We start from the raw sequence: 18,782 nt of genomic DNA on the forward strand, positions 1-18,782 counted from the left end.
CACAGCTACGGTTATTTATTTATAGGAGGTGTAATAATACACGTATTCGTATTAAACCGTTCGGTACAAGGCTTACCAACCGAACAATACGTTTGAATAATACTAGTGCATTGGGAAAATGCAGAAGCTTAAATTGTGGGAAATATGTTTTCGGTGGACTGCGCTCACGTAGGAGACAACGGGCTTTGTGACCTCTGAACCCGGAACAAAAAAACCCAAAACAAGACAGCTGAGGCACCGCACTTCTTTCTGGGAGGCTACGCTAAACTAGCTTAACAAATAATAACTCCGCGCATGACGGTATGCTTCGTAATTAACGGACAATGCATATCGTCCAAATCTATATAACTAACACAATGACAACAAACTCACAAGAACTAGTCACATATATTCATATGACAACAAAGCATGACAAATCAATCCAGCAGACCTGCAGCGGAACACGCTTTCTGCTACACACTCGAGGGCCATTCAGATATTAGATGTAAAAAAACAAACGCAGTTGACTTACCAAATGCTGTTCATTTAAAGACAAACTCCATCCTCCTTTGTTGACAGAGTTAAATCCCAACTCACAAATCCGTTTCTCCTCCTTTAGCCATTGAGTGTTAAAAAAATAATAATCTACACCAAGCAAAATACAAAAAAATGTAATTTCTTCCATATCTTTCAATTTGAACTTTTACTACTCCGACTAAGCCTCTGATGGCTTAGTTTTTGTGAAGTTATTGTGAGGTTTTGTTTCACAATAGTCACGTGCTTGCCCACTGACCAATCACAGCACACGCTGTACCTTACTACAGTGCTGCACCTTAAAACTGACCTGCCCTTTAATGCTGACCTACTTTTAGGCCAGCGAGAAGGCTCTGACACGTCAAACTAAAGATCTGATTGGTTGAAGACTATGACAATCAACAATATCGTCCCCATTCAATTAAACTGCAAAGGGATTCACTTGTGAGTCTGAAGCCCTCGGGCCTCTCTTCTTACCTAGAGACACAGAGGTGAAATCTGAAAGGATAAAAGCTCTACTTAAAACAAGCTGCACTGGAAGCAGAGCAACTGAGGAAGACAGGAGCTGTGCAATGAGAAAATAAGATAATGGGAAAAATATTTCTGTAAATTATAATACATGTAGTGTATTTAAGAATTATTAAATTATAAAATAGTTATAACTGTGATTCTGTTTAGGCCAGCAGAGAAGGCCTTGCTGGCCCTGACGGCCCACCACTGTCGTTTACACTTCTCTTGTTTAAGTTAGACTCTGGATAACGTCATTTAACGTTTTGGTTAACACCGAAAATAAAAGTCCATGTATCAAACAAAAATGTATTTTGACTATCTGCTCATATGAGTTCGTATTAACACTAGTGGTTAACTTACAAATGTGTAAGGACAATAAATGAGTGGCGGAACTAAAGCTGTAGTAGGCGTTTCCACAGGGGCAGAATTTGTTGACGCACCTCGCCGTCAGATTCGCATCTCGCATGAATAGAATGATAGCTGTAAAAGCCTGAATTTAGGAATGGAAACTGGATGTATGGATGTCGTAGTTTGCACTTTGAGTCGGTATCTGTCGATGTAACGTGGAAACGGTGTTCCCTTTATTCAACTTTAAAGTTGTCTCTGTTTGTGTGTAGAGTGGAAGCTAAATAGCTGCTAGCCTAAAACTAGCAGTCAGGCTAGGTGACGTTAACCTCATCGTTAGCCTGCGAGCTAGTCAACCCTGCTCCAACACCATAGAGCAAAAACAGAGCAAAGATGGTTGAACATATACTGGACCTGCCGGTGGAGAAGCAGATATTTTATGCTGTTTTGGGATTTTCGTGGACGGTGTATCTATGGGAAGCTTACCTTTCTTACAGACAGGTAAGACAGCATCACTCTCAAAGTTCCTGCTTTGTAGCTAGCCTGTGCACGAGCCTGTGTAAATATACTGTGACTGTACAAGATAAACTTACACATTGTCAGTTCACCACTGATCAGCAGTTTTTTGCAATGTAATTTCTCTATGACAATGAATGACAACATTTCCTCTGCACACAGTTCTCTTTGGTAATATTTCACCTTTTTTATATTAAATCCGTGTTGTGGGTTAAGTAGACAGATGTTGGCAGACATTTATGTTTCTACTACAATACACGTTGAAACCCTACACGTTCTGAATGTTGTAATTGAAGTCTCTTCTTTACCGAGTTTGGTGAAGACACAATAAAATGGCATATTTTGACTGGTTTCCTGATTTAAGTGTATTTCCCCAAGAAACATGATATTGTGGCAGGCTGAATCAAAAGTGCAGTTTGATGAAGTCATTTTAAATGAAAAAAAGCAATAATTATTAGCAATTTGCTTAATTTCGTGTATTTCCCAAAGTAATATTGGATGGTAATGAATTCAACAATATATTAACCCATAAAATCAAGAAAGATTAAGAAGAAGGTTGGATATTCGTTGAGGTCATTTTACAATATTTTTCCTCACTATGTCCCATAAATCTATAATCTGTATCTTGAGCTAACCGTATAAATACCCTGATGTGTAACGTTGGTGCTGATCTCTTCCCCCTTCACAGAGGAGGACATACAGATCAACAACAAGTGTGCCACAGGAACTCTGGAAGATCATGGATTCTGAAACATTTGAGAAGTCGCGTCTGTATCAGCTGGATAAAAGCAACTTCAGCTTCTGGTCTGGACTCTATTCTGAGACTGAGGGGACGGTAATACAACCATTTAAATAGAAAGCCATCGATTGCTTGACTTGTACTGTCACAGTCGGTTACTGAGGATGTGTTTAATATATGTGAGCTGTGAGTCTCAACACGTTTGTGCATCACTTATGTCACTTCAAATGGACATCGAATGGGACAGATTACTCGGATTGTTTATGTCACCAATTTTCATTATTTATGTTAATACCCCGTGTTTGATATGTAATGACCTTATGCTGTTCTCAACATGTTTCAGTTGATCCTGCTCCTGGGTGGAATCCCATTTCTGTGGGACGTTGCTGGTTCTGTGATGACTCGCGTAGGATTTGGTTCAGAGTACGAGATCACCCAGTCGCTCCTGTTTCTGACTCTTGCCACCCTGTTCAGTGCCTTTACCGGACTTCCCTGGAGTGTGTACAACACGTTCGTCATCGAGGAGAAGCATGGCTTTAACCAGCAGGTACACTGACTCTGTAGGCCTGACATGTGGTTGTTAAATGTTTGTTGTTTCCTTCCTCAGGAAGAAGAGCAGCAGCTGCGATCATCTTGGGTTCATCAGCTATAATGTATCGTAACCAACATGTATTTGAGATGTGTCACACTATCATCTTATGAAGTCCAACGCTGCAATGGAAGTTGTGTTTTAGCTGTAATTAGGCAAACAATGAACAGTGGAAACATAAAAATCATGCAGATGGAGAGCAAAGATGAAATAATGCTAAAGGACCTCTTTATTTTTAACTGTGAAAGCTTCTCACCATTATAAGTGATTGCAACTGATATAAATTCAAGCAGCTTTCTCCGGGAACTAAACTAAAAACTTTTTACAGTCAGTCATTCAAATGCACACACATCTTTTTCTACTCTCCACCTTTTTCCTTTTTAATATGAATGTCTTGTGCTCCTCTCAGACGTTGGGGTTCTTCTTTAAGGATGCTGTAAAGAAGTTCATCGTGACCCAGTGTATCCTGCTGCCCGTCACCTCGCTGCTCCTCTACATCATCAAGATTGGTGGAGACTACTTCTTCATCTATGCCTGGCTCTTCACCCTGGCTGTTTCTCTGGTTAGTGGGGTTCAACTAGTGTTCTTCTGTGATAATGGACTCACTCTGTAATTGCACTTTGGCTGGTTGTTTGGTACTAAAAACTCCTCAATCCTCTCCTCCTGTGTTCTCAGGTGCTTGTCACAATCTACGCGGACTATATTGCTCCCCTGTTTGACAAGTTCGCTCCTTTGCCAGAAGGAGAGCTGAAGGCGGACATTGAGTCCATGTCCAAGAGTATCAGCTTCCCCCTCACTAAGGTCTATGTAGTTGAAGGTAAAGTAAGACGACTTCATCTCGAGCTACATACCTGTTAAATCATCAAAGTTTCATGTTCTTCTTTGAGAACTTGTCATTATCACATTATAAATATGTTTTGTTTTTCAGATGAATATTTCTACAGGTTGATTGTAGATGAACCGCTCTTAAATTGTCCTGAATGTTTTTTTTTATCTATATCCAGGTTCTAAGCGTTCGTCACACAGCAATGCATACTTCTATGGGTTCTTCAAGAACAAACGCATTGTACTGTTTGACACTCTGCTGGAAGACTACTCGCCGCTTAACAAGTCTGGAGAGCCACACCCTGAGCAGCCGGAGAGAGAGGACGCGTCCAACGAATCCAAAGCCACGCCCAAGGTCACATATCCATGAACTTTATTCAGAACACTTCTTGTTGCCCTCTTACGAACCAGGGCTCTGTACATGCCATGGAAAGGGTTTTTAGGAATTGTTGGTTTTCGTTGGTATTTTTGTAAAACGGCACCCAAACTAATCGACATACATCGACTCTTTGAACTTCTCCATCCAATATTTGCCATGTCATGCAATGCAAGCAAAGAGAGCAAGGAAGTTCTATTTTTATTTTTTTTAACTTTATGCCCTCAATTGAACTTACAACAGGTTTGGAAGTTCTGTTTTTGAGCGCCATCTAGAGCCGAGGTCCCCAACCTTTTTTGCACCACGGACCGGTTTCATGTAAGACAATATTTTCACGGACCGGCCTTTAAGGTGTGGCGGAAAAACACGCCGAAATGAAATGATACGATTGGCATGAAAACAAATATAAAATGCATAAATAAATACAACTCACAATAACGCTGAATCAGTGGGAGCCCTGAGCTTGTTTCTCTGCAACGAGACGGTCCCATCTTGGGGTAATGGGAGACAATGACACCAGAAGTGTGTTCCTTATGTCCAGTCTACTCCGTCATTTTGTTTTGATTGCCATCACTGCAGAACATCCCGCTTCACAAAGAGGATGTTGGAAATGGAAGCAGGGTTTTCAGTGCTTTAGTGGCGATCTCAGGATATTCAGCCTTGATTTTAATCCAAAACACCAGCAGAGTTGTTGTCTCAAACATACTTTTAAGGCCACCATCATTTACAATCTCCAGCAGTTGATCTTCCTCTATCGCCACATATTCTGCAGAGCGGGTTTGGCGCGTCAGAATTACTCCTGATATTTAATTAGAGTCCTGATATTGTCTGTTAAATGAAGCTTTCATTTTCTTGGAAGTTGTCGGCTCTTCTTCTCTCTCCTTAGTGGCCCTTTCCCCTTTGCAAAGAAGCTCTCCAAAAGTTATTTACTCATTTTCGCTAGTTTGTGGGCTTCATTTTTGAGGTAACGTATCACGTGACCGAGACAAGCGTCTTGACGTGTGTCAAGAGGAACAGGCAGATGAAATTGCGAGAGAATCCGGTCATTTTTCAAAATAAAACTTCTTTCACACTCTGATAATCAATAAAACGGAAATAATATAATATTTATTCTTTCTGTGCGGCCCGGTACCAAATGATCCACGGCCCGGTACCGGTCCGCGGCCCGGTGGTTGGGGACCACTGATCTAGAGCATCTACCCAGAGGTGGAGAGACCAGCACATTTTGCAGTTGCAAACTCTGCTTTCTCTCTCTCAATGAAGTGCACACTGAGGAATTTATTGTATCAATCGACTACATTTACTATTAACGCTGAGTCAACAGCACATATAGCTATTAATGTTCAATCTGCATGTTGTAGGGACCTGGCAGTCATATGATTGTAATGTCTGTCTGTGTAATTGAACAGTTGTTCCCTTACATTTACTTTTACAGAACAAGAAACAAGGATGCAACAACTCTGAGATCCTTGCTGTCCTGGGTCATGAGCTCGGCCACTGGAAACTCGGCCACATGGTCAAGAATATCGTCATCAGTCAGGTGATTCATTTTCTTCATATTTCTTTTGGCACCAAGATTACAAGTTGGCCTGATTACATATGATCAAATGCAGACATTTTAGACGTTAGTTGATATGCAAATAACATCTGCTGACTCTGTTGTTTCTGCAGATGAATTCCTTCTTGTGCTTCTCCCTGTTTGCTGTTCTGATTGGACGCAAGGAGCTGTTTGTAGCTTTTGGCTTCAATGACAGCCAACCCACATTAATAGGCTTGATGATTATCTTCCAGTTCATCTTCTCCCCGTACAATGAGGTGAGTGTGGCATTTATCTACATTGTTTCCGTCCATTTCTGAGCTGTTGAGTTTTATATATATATATATTGTTTCACAAAAGAGGTCCTTGCGAATTGAGATTTTTATATAATCTTTCTTCGCAGCTCCTGTCCTTCTGTCTGACAGTCCTGAGTCGCAGGTTCGAGTTCCAGGCAGATGCTTTTGCACGCGGCATGGGCAAAGCCTCCGAGCTCTGCTCTGCCCTCATCAAGCTCAACAAGGACAACCTGGGCTTCCCCGTGGCTGACTGGTTGTTCTCCATGTGGCACTATTCCCACCCTCCCCTGCTGGAGCGCCTTAGAGCACTGGGCAGCATCAAGCAGGACTGATGGGGCTGGAAGGGGGAGGGCCGACTGCTGCCTTCTCCAAAGGGCCTCCGCAGACCGCTCCTGGCCCTGTGATGCACCCTGGCCTTTTTCTAACCATCTGCCCGCTCGCCCCACCCGAACCCGCCCCACCCAATCTTGTTTTAGTCATTTCTCTACTTGCCCTAATTTCTGTTTTGTTCCCTTTTGAAACTTTGTTTTAAACAAAACCAAAACATATCAGCACAAGTCAGCCTAAAAATATATCTTAAGCCTGAACTTAAGTCTGCACTCTTTCTATAGAGACACCTAATATGCACATGCTGAGAGCAATACAGCTGGGCAATGTGCGTTTAGCAAAAAGCTATTGTTTGAGCACAGGTCACATTTTGCAGATTGACCTGAAGGTTTAGTTTCTGAAATTATTCTATTTCTGTATAATTTGTTTACATTTCCTTTTTAGAATACAAAAAAAAGACTATTTAATTCTAAAACCTGAAATTTAACTTACAGAATTATGTGTTTCTGTTGTGATGTGTTCATGACATCCAACTGTTAAAGTCATCAGTTTATTTTTAAGCTTATAAAGTGGTTAATCCTACAGAATTCTGAGATTTTATTTATTGTGGATTTGAAAAACAAACAGACATGAAAACTACAAACATACTGGAGACGATGCTTTTTGCAAATACACAGGCCAGAATTGGATTTGTCTCTCAAGTGCAGCCGTTGCTTCTTTAAAAGCATCTCCGGGCAAGCTCAAGAGTAAAAACGTTAATCTAGTCATCGACGCAAATTCTCAATTTTGCAAAGGCATTATGTAGATGCTTAGTCGTGGTGAGACAAATGTGAGTGCCTCTGATTATCTGTTTTTGTTCAGATGATGGACGCATTATGAACAGAGCAGTGCAGAATATTTCATTTGAGTTTAGCTTAGACATAATTTTTTACACGCACTGCGGGGAAATTGTTTTATTTTTTCTAAAGCATATGTTTGCTGATAAGGTTCCAACCATACCTGTACATATGTAACTTAAATGAGTTAGAGTAATGGAGTACGATGTGAATTGTGAAAACTGTTGAATGTGGTTTGAAATTTTAAGTTGATGCTGTGTTTTAGTTTTTTCTCTTGGTTTTGGGCCGGAGTTGCCTGGCAAGCAAAGTCTTTAAGGGGACTTTGGGGGGGGGGGGTCCGCGAGGTTCCTTTCACCACATAAGCCAGTGTTTGGTTTGTTCAGGGAGGGGACTGCATACTCTCTTTACTGCATTGAATAAAATCCTTCAAAGCATTCCTGATTGTTTCATGGTTTTCTTTTTTAAATTGTTATAAAAAGAAAAAGTAATCTTGTGTATCTCAACATGACCGAGCATTGCTACATCATTTAGCTCTTACCAAAACCATTTTCAGTAATAGGCCTACACCTTGATTAGATTAGAAAACTTTATTAAACGAATTTGCCACCAAAAACTCATAGACAACAATAGACTCTGTGCACAACAGACAAAAAACATGAGAAAATGCCATAAGAATCATGATTGACATCAGAAAGATGTTCAGTCTAAACCACATCTAAAGGTGTTCATTAAAAAATCTGACTGAGTCATTCAGCAGAACACTGAGGCATCCTGAGTCTCTCACTAAATGATGAATTTTAGTTTAATGTCAATAATCATGTGATATGGCATATACGTTTAAATGAATGCACTATTTGTGCCACTTAAGGCTCATCCACCTTTAGGCCTGTGAACTGAAATTATTTTTCCTGAATTCATTGTAGCTTTTTCATATTTAACTAATTACAAGTTAAGACATAATTTTTTCAAAATCCAAGGTTTTTCTTTTTCTTTCAGGGTTTTTCTTTTGTCCCCACAACTTTATTTGAAAATGTAATTACAACAAATAACAACATAAAAAAACAAAAGCCTGGAAAAATAATGAACATAATGAAGAAGTAAAATCAAAGTCCGTGACAGTTATTAGTATCGTAATGTAGACAAAAATAAGAATTTATTGTTGAAAAATTAAAAAAACAAAGTATCCATAAAACTATAGATGAGAGGCATTCATTCAAATAAACAGACGATTCAGTAGTTCAGTGGTTTTAATATATTGATTGCTTTAAGAAAACAGGAACATTTTAGATCTGTTTATGGTAATATTTGGTCAAATCTGCAAGGTAATAAAAAAAAAATGAAACGTCAAATCAACGTGATGTCATCAGTGCGGACTTCCGGAAACACGCTGCCCACTTTTGAGACCATACCATTTCGAAAAAGGGACAGCGTGTTTTCCTTTACACTATATTAAATGACTTGTTACTCATATTAAAATGTATTTGGTTACGTGGTGTATGTATGGTAATATATGAATTGTTGCTTCTCTCGATTTCCTCTTCGACCAACTCATTGCCGGTGTCGCCCCGCCCCCTGTCTGGCTAATAATGGCGCCGTCCTGTGGCGTATTTTGAGGACAAGGACACGATCCGTTGAAAAATAACTGTCAGAAGTGTTATCACACGTGAGTATTAAACATGGCGAGGTTTCTGAGGCCTAACATCAGGAGTTTTGTCACCTCACAGCTGAGAATGTCGTCCGACCAGGTAAAACACGACCTGGAAACACATCATTTGAGTGTCGTAGGCTACTGCTGTGTGAGAAGCGTTTTAAATAAATTAGCCTAATAATCTCAGCTAATTGAAAGCTTGTCTGACAAGTGGGGAAACAACTGTTGGTCACATGATTGTAGGTCAGAAGACTTTTGTAGCAATGCAGTTCAGGACCGATTTACAACAATGGCCTCAATTACAAAGGATTATTTAGATCATAGCAAGTTTTGTCTAAATATAACACCAGTAACTGTGTCAAACTGCTTTATTTGGAAAGGAATCCAGTTCTATCATTTGTTTTTGTCCTCTGATGTTTTTGCATTGTTACACAAACAGTTTCTGGTCTGTTCCTAGTGCCTCTATTATTAGCAAACAAAGAATCCTGTTGCACTACTGACCTTTAGAATAGGGTCATTTTCACATGGTCCAACTGCCTCTGCCTTAATAACACACAGGCAAGTCTTGTTAACAAACTCCACGGAAGGAATCAACTTTGTAATTGTGTCATTTGAAGCTATACTGTCTCTTAAATTGATCTCTACAGAGCATTTGTTCCTGTACTAAACATCTCCCTGCCCTGTTTCAGCTGGGTGAGCTGGGTAAAGGTGCAGGAAAAGGTGGTGGCGGTGGAGGCTCCATCAGAGAGGCAGGTGGAGCCATGGGGAAGAAGCAGGCGGCTGAGGAGGAGATGTACTTTAAGTATGCATTTCTTTCTTTTACGGCAACAAAATGCGGATTAAAATAGCTCTGCTATCTTTTTATTGATCAATGACCACAACCGTATAAGGGTCTGTTTATTAAGAGCATCTCTTACTGACCTGATTACTCTCTGTTTGTGTCTCTTTGTCCATTCTCTGTTCCCTCCCTCTCTTTTCTCACTCTTTATCCTTTTGCTCCTCTGTTGTCACCCACCACTTAATCCGTCTATCTGCACACCAGGCGTAAAGAGCAGGAGCAGCTGGCTGCATTGAAGCAGCATCACCAGGAGGAAATCGACCACCACAAGAAGGAGATTGAACGTATGCAACGCGAGATCGACCGCCACAAGGGAAAGATCAGGAAGTTGAAGCACGACGACTGAGTGAAACCCTCTGGGGGGGGAAGAAAAGTTAACAGTGTGCTCACCTACAGCCAGACACCTTTACTTACTCCGATTGCTGCATGCACTGTGTCACCAGGACGGTCATGAATTGATGGGTAATTGTTCTGTAAATGCTTGAGAGTTCAATTCAATTAAAACCGTTCATAGACTGATTATTGTTTCCATGGCACACTGTGAATCAAGTTGTACAACTTCTTCAAGCCTTTTCCCTCTTTGGTAGTCGGTGGAACAGTATGATGTATGTTGCATGCAAAACACCAAAGTGAAGAAAACTAAATATTTTAATGCTCCACATGGCAACAACTTATTTCCTTGTGTGATGTATAAATAAATTTGTAAATGTAAATGGCATTGATGGCTCCATCTTTTAGTGCTCTGATGCATTTTGTGAATATGTGATTGTGTCATTTCAGTTCATATTCTGCTTTAGTGGAGCATACTGCAAACCAAATGTCAATTTAATCAAATAACTACAAACTAACTTGCACAGTGAATATGGGGCCAGTGAGGGCCCTGGAGTAGTAATCTGTCCTTGAAGCTCAACGGTCACATACACTGGATAAATCACACGGAAGTATAACTCCAGTGTGCATGGTCTATAAATACATGACCCAAGACAAGGAAAGTCGTTTTCTCAATTCAGCAAAAGCCCATACAAGTATTTATTTTAGCCCAATATTGGCAAGCATTAACAACTCGTTTCACCAAAGGTCCAGGTTTAAATCTGAAAACGCAAATTAAGAATAGTGAAAAGTAGCTGGCTACAACAGATCACACATGTCTATGATATTAAATGTTGAGTCTACCTGAGTTGACCAGCTATGATAACCATGAACAAAGTAGGTCAAAGCTCACAGAAGATGATTTACATTACAACTGACTAACTGATAAGAGCCTAAGTAATATTGATATACCACTTCATGCAATTCTGTGTGGCAACATTAACTTTAAAAACCAAACCCACAGTAGTGACCTATGCATAATGTATGATACAATTGTGAATTGTCTAAATAATGGCAGTGAATCATTCTGCCAAAAAAGGTCTAAACAGCATAATCTTAGGCCAGGATGGAATGAATATGTGTCTGAACTCCATACAGAGGATAAAGAAGCTTTTAAAAACTGGGTTTTATCAGGAAAAGCAAGACATGGTCAAGAAACACTCAAATGCTAGATTTAAATATGCTGTGCGCTTTATGTCAAGAGGCTCGTCACTTTCCCATCTGAAAATGTGAAAACGAGTGTTCCGCCAGCTGCCTCTTGTGGGAATATCAGCCAGAGTAAAATAGCACACATCGCTCTTCTTCTGGCACCCAAGCAAATGAAAACGCAACAAAGTTCCTCTTGCCCCACTCTGGTGAATATGATGTGTTTGTACAGAGGTTTTTTAAGAAATGAGCAGGTCATGAGGGCAAACTCCATGGCCAAAAAGCTTCAGCAGAATAATGTCTACATGATTTAAGGTTACCAAGAACATTAAGATGCCCTTGCTATCCAATATTGATGGGGCCACTGGTTCAGAAAGTATTGCAGATCTGAGGAGTAAACATTATAGGGATATTTCTAACAGTGATGAATTTAATGTTGGTGATGTTCCTAATGATGGTGGTGTGTTTATTAGACCTGATGAATCATTATTCATCATGTTGTATGCCATTGAGAAATTGGCAGTGAACAAAGCATGTGGCCTTGACCTAATAACAGCAGAACATCTGAAGCATGCTAGCCATAGAAATCCAGTGTTACTTGCTGTGTGTTTTTCTGGATTGTGTAATGGTAAAATATGTATTAGCATCATGGAAAGTTTTTAAAGAACATAGTGTGACATCTTGGTATAATGGAGAAGTAAAAACAGGCCCTGCAAGACACAGATGTCAGCACCTAAAGACCTGTTGTCTTAACTGAAGACATGTTCACATACTCTGTTTCTCGGAAGGGTCGTTTGAAACAAGAGCAGCTTCTCGGAAGGGTAGTTTAAAACAGCAACATGGACACCACAACCGACTCACAGTTGAGCTACCTGCATGAATCGGATAAGACCAGACTAGGCCGGAGGCCTCTGTAGGTATAAAAGGATGTTGAATGTTGTATCTCGTTGAAGCTCACACCACAGACTGCTGAATGAGTATCTGTGGTGCACTCTTCACTTGCAAGCAAATAAATAGACAAAGACAACTTTGAATCTTTTGAAGACTTTGTTATTGATTTGTGAACAACTCTCTCATCTTCTGACTAACATAGAAATCTTCCATCACAATTGTTAATGCCTGACATACTTCCTGACTCTTCTGAATGTTTTATTAGTGCCAGTAATCAAAGATAAAACCAGTAACATATCCAGCATTGAAAATTACAGACCAATTGCTCTGGCTAGCGTACTTTCTAAAGTATTAGAACACATTCTCTTAGATAGGCTTCAAGAATACATGATAACCACTGACAATCAATTAGGTTTTTTTTAAATAAACATAGTACAGACATACAGTTGTGTGAAAAAGTGTTTGCCCCCTTCCTGAGTTCTTATTTTTTTGCATGTTTGTCACACTTAAATGTTTCAGATCATCAAACAAATTTAAATATTAGACAAAGATAACACAAGTAAACACAAAATGCAGTTTTTAAATGAAGGTTTTTATTATTAAGGGGGGAAAAAATCCAAACCTACATGGCCCTGTGTGAAAAAGTGATTGCCCCCTAAACCTAATAACTGGTTGGGCCACCCTTAGCAGCAACAACTGCAATCAAGTGTTTGTGATAACTGGCAATGAGTCAATGAGACTGGCAGCGCTTTAGAGGAATTTTGGCCCACTCATCTTTGCAGAATTGTTGTAATTCAGCCACATTGGAGGGTTTTCGAGCATGAACCGCCTTTTTAAGGTCATGCCACAGCATCTCAATCGGATTCAGGTCGGGACTTTGACTAGGCCACTCCAAAGTCTTCATTTTGTTTTTCTTAAGCCATTCAGAGGTGGACTTGCTGGTGTGTTTTGGAGCATTGTCCTGCTGCAGAACCCAAGTGCGCTTCAGCTTGAGGTCACGAACAGATGGCCGGACATTCTCCTTCAGGATTTTTTGGTAGACAGCAGAATTCATGGTTCCATTTACCACAGCAAGTCTTCCAGGTCCTGAAGCAGCAAAACAGCCCCAGACCATCACACTGCCACCACCATATTTTACTGTTGGTATGATGTTCCTTTTCTGAAATGCCGTGTTACTTTTACGCCAGATGCCAGATGTAATGAGACATACACCTTCCAAAAAGTTCAACTTTTGTCTCGTCAGTCCGCAGAGTATTTTCCCAAAAGTCTTGGGGATCATCAAGATGTTTTCTGGCAAAACTGAGACGAGCCTTTATGTTCTTTTTGCTCAGCAGTGGTTTTCGTCTTGGAACTCTGCCATGCAGGCCATTTTTGCCCAGTCTCTTTCTTATGGTGGAGTCATGAACACTGACCTTAATTGAGGCAAGTGAGGCCTGCAGTTCTTTGGATGTTGTTCTGGGGTCTTTTGTGACCTCTTGGATGAGTCGTCGCTGCGCTCTTGGGGTAATTTTGGCCGGCCGGCCACTCCTGGGAAGGATCACCACTGTTCCATGTTTTCGCCATTTGTGGATAATGGCTCTCACTGTGGTTCGCTGGAGTCCCAAAGCTTTAGAAATGGCTTTGTAACCTTTTCCAGACTGATAGATCTCAATTACTTTGTTTCTCATTTGTTCCTGAATTTCTTTGGATCGCAGCATGATGTCTAGCTTTTGAGGATCTTTTGGTCTACCTCACCTTGTCAGGCAGGTCCTATTTAAGTGATTTCTTGATTGAGAACAGGTGTGGCAGTAATCAGGCCTGGGTGTGGCTAGAGAAATTGAACTCAGCTTTCCAAAGATGTGATAAACCACAGTTAATTTATGTTTTAACAGGGGGGGCAATCACTTTTTCACACAGGGCCATGTAGGTTTGGATTTTTTTTTCCCCCTTAATAATAAAAACCTTCATTTAAAAACTGCATTTTGTGTTTACTTGTGTTATCTTTGTCTAATATTTAAATTTGTTTGATGATCTGAAACATTTAAGTGTGACAAACATGCAAAAAAATAAGAAATCAGGAAGGGGGAAAACACTTTTTCACACAACTGTATGTATATATGAAAGTATAGGAGACATAACACTAAAATATGTATGTGTTTCCTGGATGCATCTAAAGCTTTTGACCGAATTAATCATTCTAAATAGTTTTTCAAACTACAAGAGCAAGGGGTCCCTCCATATTTGATAAAGATTTTGCACTTTTGGTATTCGCATCAAACCACCCGCGCTAGATGGGGTAAGAGTGTATCTGCACCCTTCCTAGTGACCAATGGGGTCCGACAAGGTGGAATACTGCCACCTGCTCTTTTCAATCTATATATGGATGATCTCTCTAAAAGGTTAGAAGAGTGTAAGACAGGATGTATGGTGGGGGAAGTCTTATTAACCATCTGATGTACGCTGATGACTTAGTGGTCTCCTTATAGCGCTGGTTTACAGCAATTGCTCAGAGTCTGCTCACGGTATCAAAAGGAATTTAATATACTAACAAACGCAAAAACAATTACAAACCGAATCAAACTATTAATCACATAATATTTCATGAAATAGAGGCCCAATCCGGGCCACCCGGCAGAATGGTGTGTCTGCCTGATGGCCCCCAGAAGAAGTCCGAAGAAGTCCGGCAATTCACAGTCCCCTTGTCCCATGGAAAAGTCTCATGTTTCACATTCTTTAGCCCATCGATCAGCTCAATGATTGGCTGAAATCCAATAAGCTCCTCCTTGGCCTTTGACCTCTTGTTCTGGTCAGACACCCCTCCTTACAGCCACTTTCGTCCATCCCCCGCTCTTACCACATACCTCACCCCCCTCTCACAGACACTCATACATGCAATGACCACACTCCTTGGTTTAAACTTCTACAAGTAAACACACTGTGACACATAATATCCAGCACTAGGAATGCTTTAAAACATAGATTTCTCACACTAAAACCAAGGAAGCTAACTTTTCCTTTGTTTTATATGGCAGGCCAAGAGCTGAATGTGGTGCACAAAATGAGATAATTGGGTCACATCATCAGGAATGATCTAAGTGATGATGACGATGTGCAGCGGCAGTGTTGCAAACTGTATGCACGAGCCAACATGCTGGCACGTAAATTTCATGTGTACAGATGATGTTAAAACAGCTCTCTTTAGAGCCTACTGTAGGCTACTCCACTCTATACAGCCCACCTGTGGTGCAGTTATAGTAAAGCAAAAATGAAAAAGATTCAGGTGGCATTTAATGATGCTTTTAGAATCGTGCTCAAGCCAAGATGGACAAGTGCTAGTAATATGTGTGTGACTCGTAATGTTCCCACCTTTCATGCTGTGTTGAGGAATTACAGTTAAATGTTGATTGACTGAATCAAAAAATGTAGGCCTAATCATAAAGGCCTTAACTCAACCACGTGTGACTTTTGAGCTGCAATAATTATACCTGCATCTTGGTGTCCTCGTATTGTATTTCGTTTTTGTTTTTGCTGCTATATGGACTCATGTGTCTGGAAATAAAGTGAAATATTTAAATTCTCAGTTGGGAATCAATAGAGCATCAAATGATTAGGTTTAAAATATGGTTTAATGTAAATAAACTTATCCCTCCATACGAACAGCGGCGGTGGAACGTTTATTCATATTTCCCACGAGAAAGAAATATAAATGTCGTCACTTCCGTCCACCTCTGCCTTTAAGTACGCGCAACCCCGTCTGTCTTTCTTTTCGCACATCATGGCGGACCGGTTCAATAAGGTGAGCAACCGCTGCGGAATCATAATGTCTTTTTATGCTATTTAGTGGAAGTTTAACTCGGTAATTTATAGATAATGGGCAGGTGATAACTACGGTACTTCTTGGTGTTATCTTAGTTTATTTCGGTGTTACTCCTAAGACTAGATTTCAAGACATGTTTGAGACGGCTCGTGGAAGCCGAGTACATGCCTTCGTCATGGCGGCCTCCCTAGCGAGCCAACGTCGTTAGCATGCCAGCTTAAACTTGTGTCTTGGTGAAGTTTAGGTCTGGGTGATATACGCGCTAATGTAATAACTGAAGCTTTCTTTTTATTGAACATTTGTGCTCAACCTCGTTATCTAAATAATGACTCTAGCTAACGTGTCGAGCTTTTACGTTGATGCTAAGCTAATGCTATGTCCTCATCGGGAAGTTCCATGTGGCAGCTATTAAAATGCTCATGTAGGAAACACGCGTTTCTCAAAGTCCTTGAACGTGTAATTGCGCTAAATTTGCATTCCGTTACCAATTAAGTTGAAAGGAAAGCTAGGGAAAGTTTGTGTAAAAACTGTACAGTAAAATATCTTTCCTCACCCTGCAGGTTCTGCTACTTGATGGCAGGGGCCACCTTCTGGGCTGGCTTGCTGCCCTTGTGGCTAAACAGGTTCTGCTTGGTAAGTTTTAAATATTAATATGGGAATGTTGGAAATGGTTTTTGCTAAAGCCATGTATACTGGCCATATGAATACTGAATAAAACTGAGCAGCACAGTATTCACAGAAGCTGCTGTGTGGCCTCAGTCTGTCAATGATGATACATTTACAGCTTTGCTTGAGTTTAACGACCATGAGAAAACTCACATGCACTACCATCTGAGACATTGCATACTAAAGTAATGGCTGCTAGTGCCTAAAAGTATTTGTAACTCAGATTTAATGTCTCTATTATGCACCCCTCTATAGTGAAGTACCTGGCCTTCCTGCGCAAGATGAACACCAACCCCTCATGTGGACCGTACCACTTCAGAGTTTCTGGAGGACTGTAAGAGGTGAGTTTGTGATGCTCGTAAGGAAATTAAATTATTACAATACTGACAAGATTCTTACAGAGCATGTGGCATACTGATAATCACTCGGTAGATAGTTTTAAAATGCTCTTACATATAGTCTGCACATAGAACGAGCATTACTTTTAACATAATCCATTCAATTCTTTGTGGCTAAGATGCCCTATTGGTCCAGTAGTGGGCCTTAAAGAGAACTCAACAATCAAGTGTTAGATTAGCAAAATGTATTTGAACTGGCACAAGTTCTTTGCTCGACACTAAAGAGCACTTTGTCCCGGAACTGATCATCTTTTGATGAGACAAACTTTTCGGATCTGATTGCTGAGTTGAGCGGGGACATTTGTGCTTGGACAAATTAAAGTTTTAATACAACTGCAATTGTTGCTATTTGAAAATGTATTGAACTTACAAGTATTTCCTCTGCTAACAGGTATGCTGCCCCACAAAACCAAGAGAGGACAGGCTGCTCTTGAGAGGCTGAAGGTGTTTGACGGGATCCCCCCGCCCTATGACAAGGTGATGAATCTACATCAACTACAAAGGGCCACAATATGTCCCTGTTGGGCCCGTACATGTTAAGCTCAGCTGTCTGTGATGTTACATATTACCCTTACCAGCCTTATTTGAAAAACGACTGAAAAGAAATTTATAATCTGAGACATGCTGTGCTATCAGTGGCTACACGTGCCGGTTTCTTCTTTGTCTGATTTTGTCTTTTGTTCCACAGAGGAAGCGCATGGTTGTTCCAGCTGCTCTTAAGATTGTGCGCCTGAAACCCACTCGCAAGGTGAGCCTCAAATAACTGATTTCAGTGCTGACTTGATAAATATGATTTTGGGGGACACACTTTGATTTTAATTTGCAAATATCGACAGACGCCTAAATTTACCTACCACAACTGTTAGTTCTTGACGGTGATGAGCACTTTACCGAAACTGATCATTTTTTGATGAGACAAACCTTCGGATCTGATTACTGAGTTGAGTTGGATACAAGTTGTGCCTTTTTATATATTGCATCTTTAAACGTAAACTTTTTAAATTCAACATCAAAGAATGTGGTTTTGTGTGGAATTCCTATCCCCTTAACTTTTAGAAATATCTGCTGCAGTAAATTTAGACCTGCCAGTGACGCACCGTGCCCTTACTGACTCTGACACTCGTTTCTTTCTCAGTTCGCCCTCCTTGGGCGTCTGGCACACGAGGTCGGCTGGAAGTACCAGGCCATCACAGCCACCCTGGAGGAGAAGAGGAAGGAGAAGGCGAAGCTCCGCTACGGCAAGAAAAAGACACTGATCAAGCTGACCAAGGTGGCAGAGAAGAACGTCGAGAGCAAAATTACAAAATACACAGACGTTCTGAAACAATATGGAGTCCTTGTTTGAGCTGGTTGTCTTTGGCCAATAAAGATAAATAAATGTTTATAAAAAGTGTATTGTATTATTTCTTTGCTAAAAAAATGGCACTTAAGGTGAATATAAAGTGCCATGCATGATAAAACCAATTTTGGATATAAATCTGGATCTTGGTGTGGGGACACTTAACGTGGACCTAGTTTTCAAAATGCTGTCTAGTTATACTTAAGAAATGTAGAACACTTTTGACTGAGTTGTCCAGCAATTAAGCTACGAAGCATTAAGAGCCATGATCACATCACTCAT

The 18,782-nt window shown here is 40.5% G+C and overlaps 3 protein-coding genes and 2 non-coding genes across 5 annotated transcripts; all 5 read left to right on the forward strand.

The window, feature by feature from the left end:
• The first annotated feature begins 1,430 nt into the window (after positions 1-1,430).
• zmpste24 (zinc metallopeptidase, STE24 homolog) lies at positions 1,431-6,688 on the forward strand. Its single transcript, XM_031847620.1, has 9 exons — positions 1,431-1,869; positions 2,573-2,719; positions 2,967-3,170; positions 3,622-3,774; positions 3,888-4,029; positions 4,217-4,392; positions 5,849-5,953; positions 6,085-6,228; positions 6,354-6,688. The coding sequence occupies exons 1-9, from the start codon at positions 1,762-1,764 to the stop codon at positions 6,576-6,578; spliced, it is 1,404 nt and encodes a 467-aa protein (XP_031703480.1). The 5' UTR covers positions 1,431-1,761; the 3' UTR covers positions 6,579-6,688.
• A 2,176-nt stretch (positions 6,689-8,864) lies between these two features.
• On the forward strand, positions 8,865-10,608 carry atp5if1b (ATP synthase inhibitory factor subunit 1b). Its single transcript, XM_031847772.1, has 3 exons — positions 8,865-9,154; positions 9,747-9,859; positions 10,100-10,608. Exons 1-3 carry the CDS (start codon positions 9,086-9,088, stop codon positions 10,239-10,241), a joined length of 324 nt encoding a protein of 107 aa, XP_031703632.1. The 5' UTR covers positions 8,865-9,085; the 3' UTR covers positions 10,242-10,608.
• A 5,378-nt stretch (positions 10,609-15,986) lies between these two features.
• rpl13a (ribosomal protein L13a) lies at positions 15,987-18,554 on the forward strand. Its single transcript, XM_031847612.1, is given in 7 exon segments — positions 15,987-16,076; positions 16,658-16,730; positions 17,019-17,081; positions 17,084-17,104; positions 17,553-17,638; positions 17,850-17,909; positions 18,297-18,554. Coding segments are annotated over 7 exon segments (603 nt in total). The 3' UTR covers positions 18,507-18,554.
• On the forward strand, positions 16,857-16,938 carry LOC116383956 (small nucleolar RNA Z195/SNORD33/SNORD32 family). Its single transcript, XR_004212788.1, has one exon. It is a non-coding gene; the product is annotated as a small nucleolar RNA Z195/SNORD33/SNORD32 family (small nucleolar RNA).
• On the forward strand, positions 18,032-18,104 carry LOC116383957 (small nucleolar RNA SNORD50). The gene has a single exon (XR_004212789.1). It is a non-coding gene; the product is annotated as a small nucleolar RNA SNORD50 (small nucleolar RNA).
• Positions 18,555-18,782: the final 228 nt, after the last annotated feature.

Source organism: Anarrhichthys ocellatus, unplaced genomic scaffold (assembly GCF_004355925.1).
Source record: "Anarrhichthys ocellatus isolate YVR2014 unplaced genomic scaffold, GSC_Weel_1.0 scaffold7, whole genome shotgun sequence".
Classification (NCBI taxonomy): domain Eukaryota; kingdom Metazoa; phylum Chordata; class Actinopteri; order Perciformes; family Anarhichadidae; genus Anarrhichthys; species Anarrhichthys ocellatus.

Excerpts from the sequence above, each read along its gene's own strand:
- zmpste24 (XM_031847620.1), top strand. The coding sequence starts at position 1,762 with ATGGTTGAACATATACTGGACCTGCCGGTGGAGAAGCAGATATTTTAT. Across the intron at positions 1,870-2,572 it reads CTTACCTTTCTTACAGACAG|AGGAGGACATACAGATCAAC; the intron begins GTAAGACAGCAT and ends CCCCCTTCACAG. Across the intron at positions 2,720-2,966 it reads ATTCTGAGACTGAGGGGACG|TTGATCCTGCTCCTGGGTGG; the intron begins GTAATACAACCA and ends AACATGTTTCAG.
- atp5if1b (XM_031847772.1), top strand. The coding sequence starts at position 9,086 with ATGGCGAGGTTTCTGAGGCCTAACATCAGGAGTTTTGTCACCTCACAG. Across the intron at positions 9,155-9,746 it reads TGAGAATGTCGTCCGACCAG|CTGGGTGAGCTGGGTAAAGG; the intron begins GTAAAACACGAC and ends GCCCTGTTTCAG. Across the intron at positions 9,860-10,099 it reads GAGGAGGAGATGTACTTTAA|GCGTAAAGAGCAGGAGCAGC; the intron begins GTATGCATTTCT and ends TCTGCACACCAG.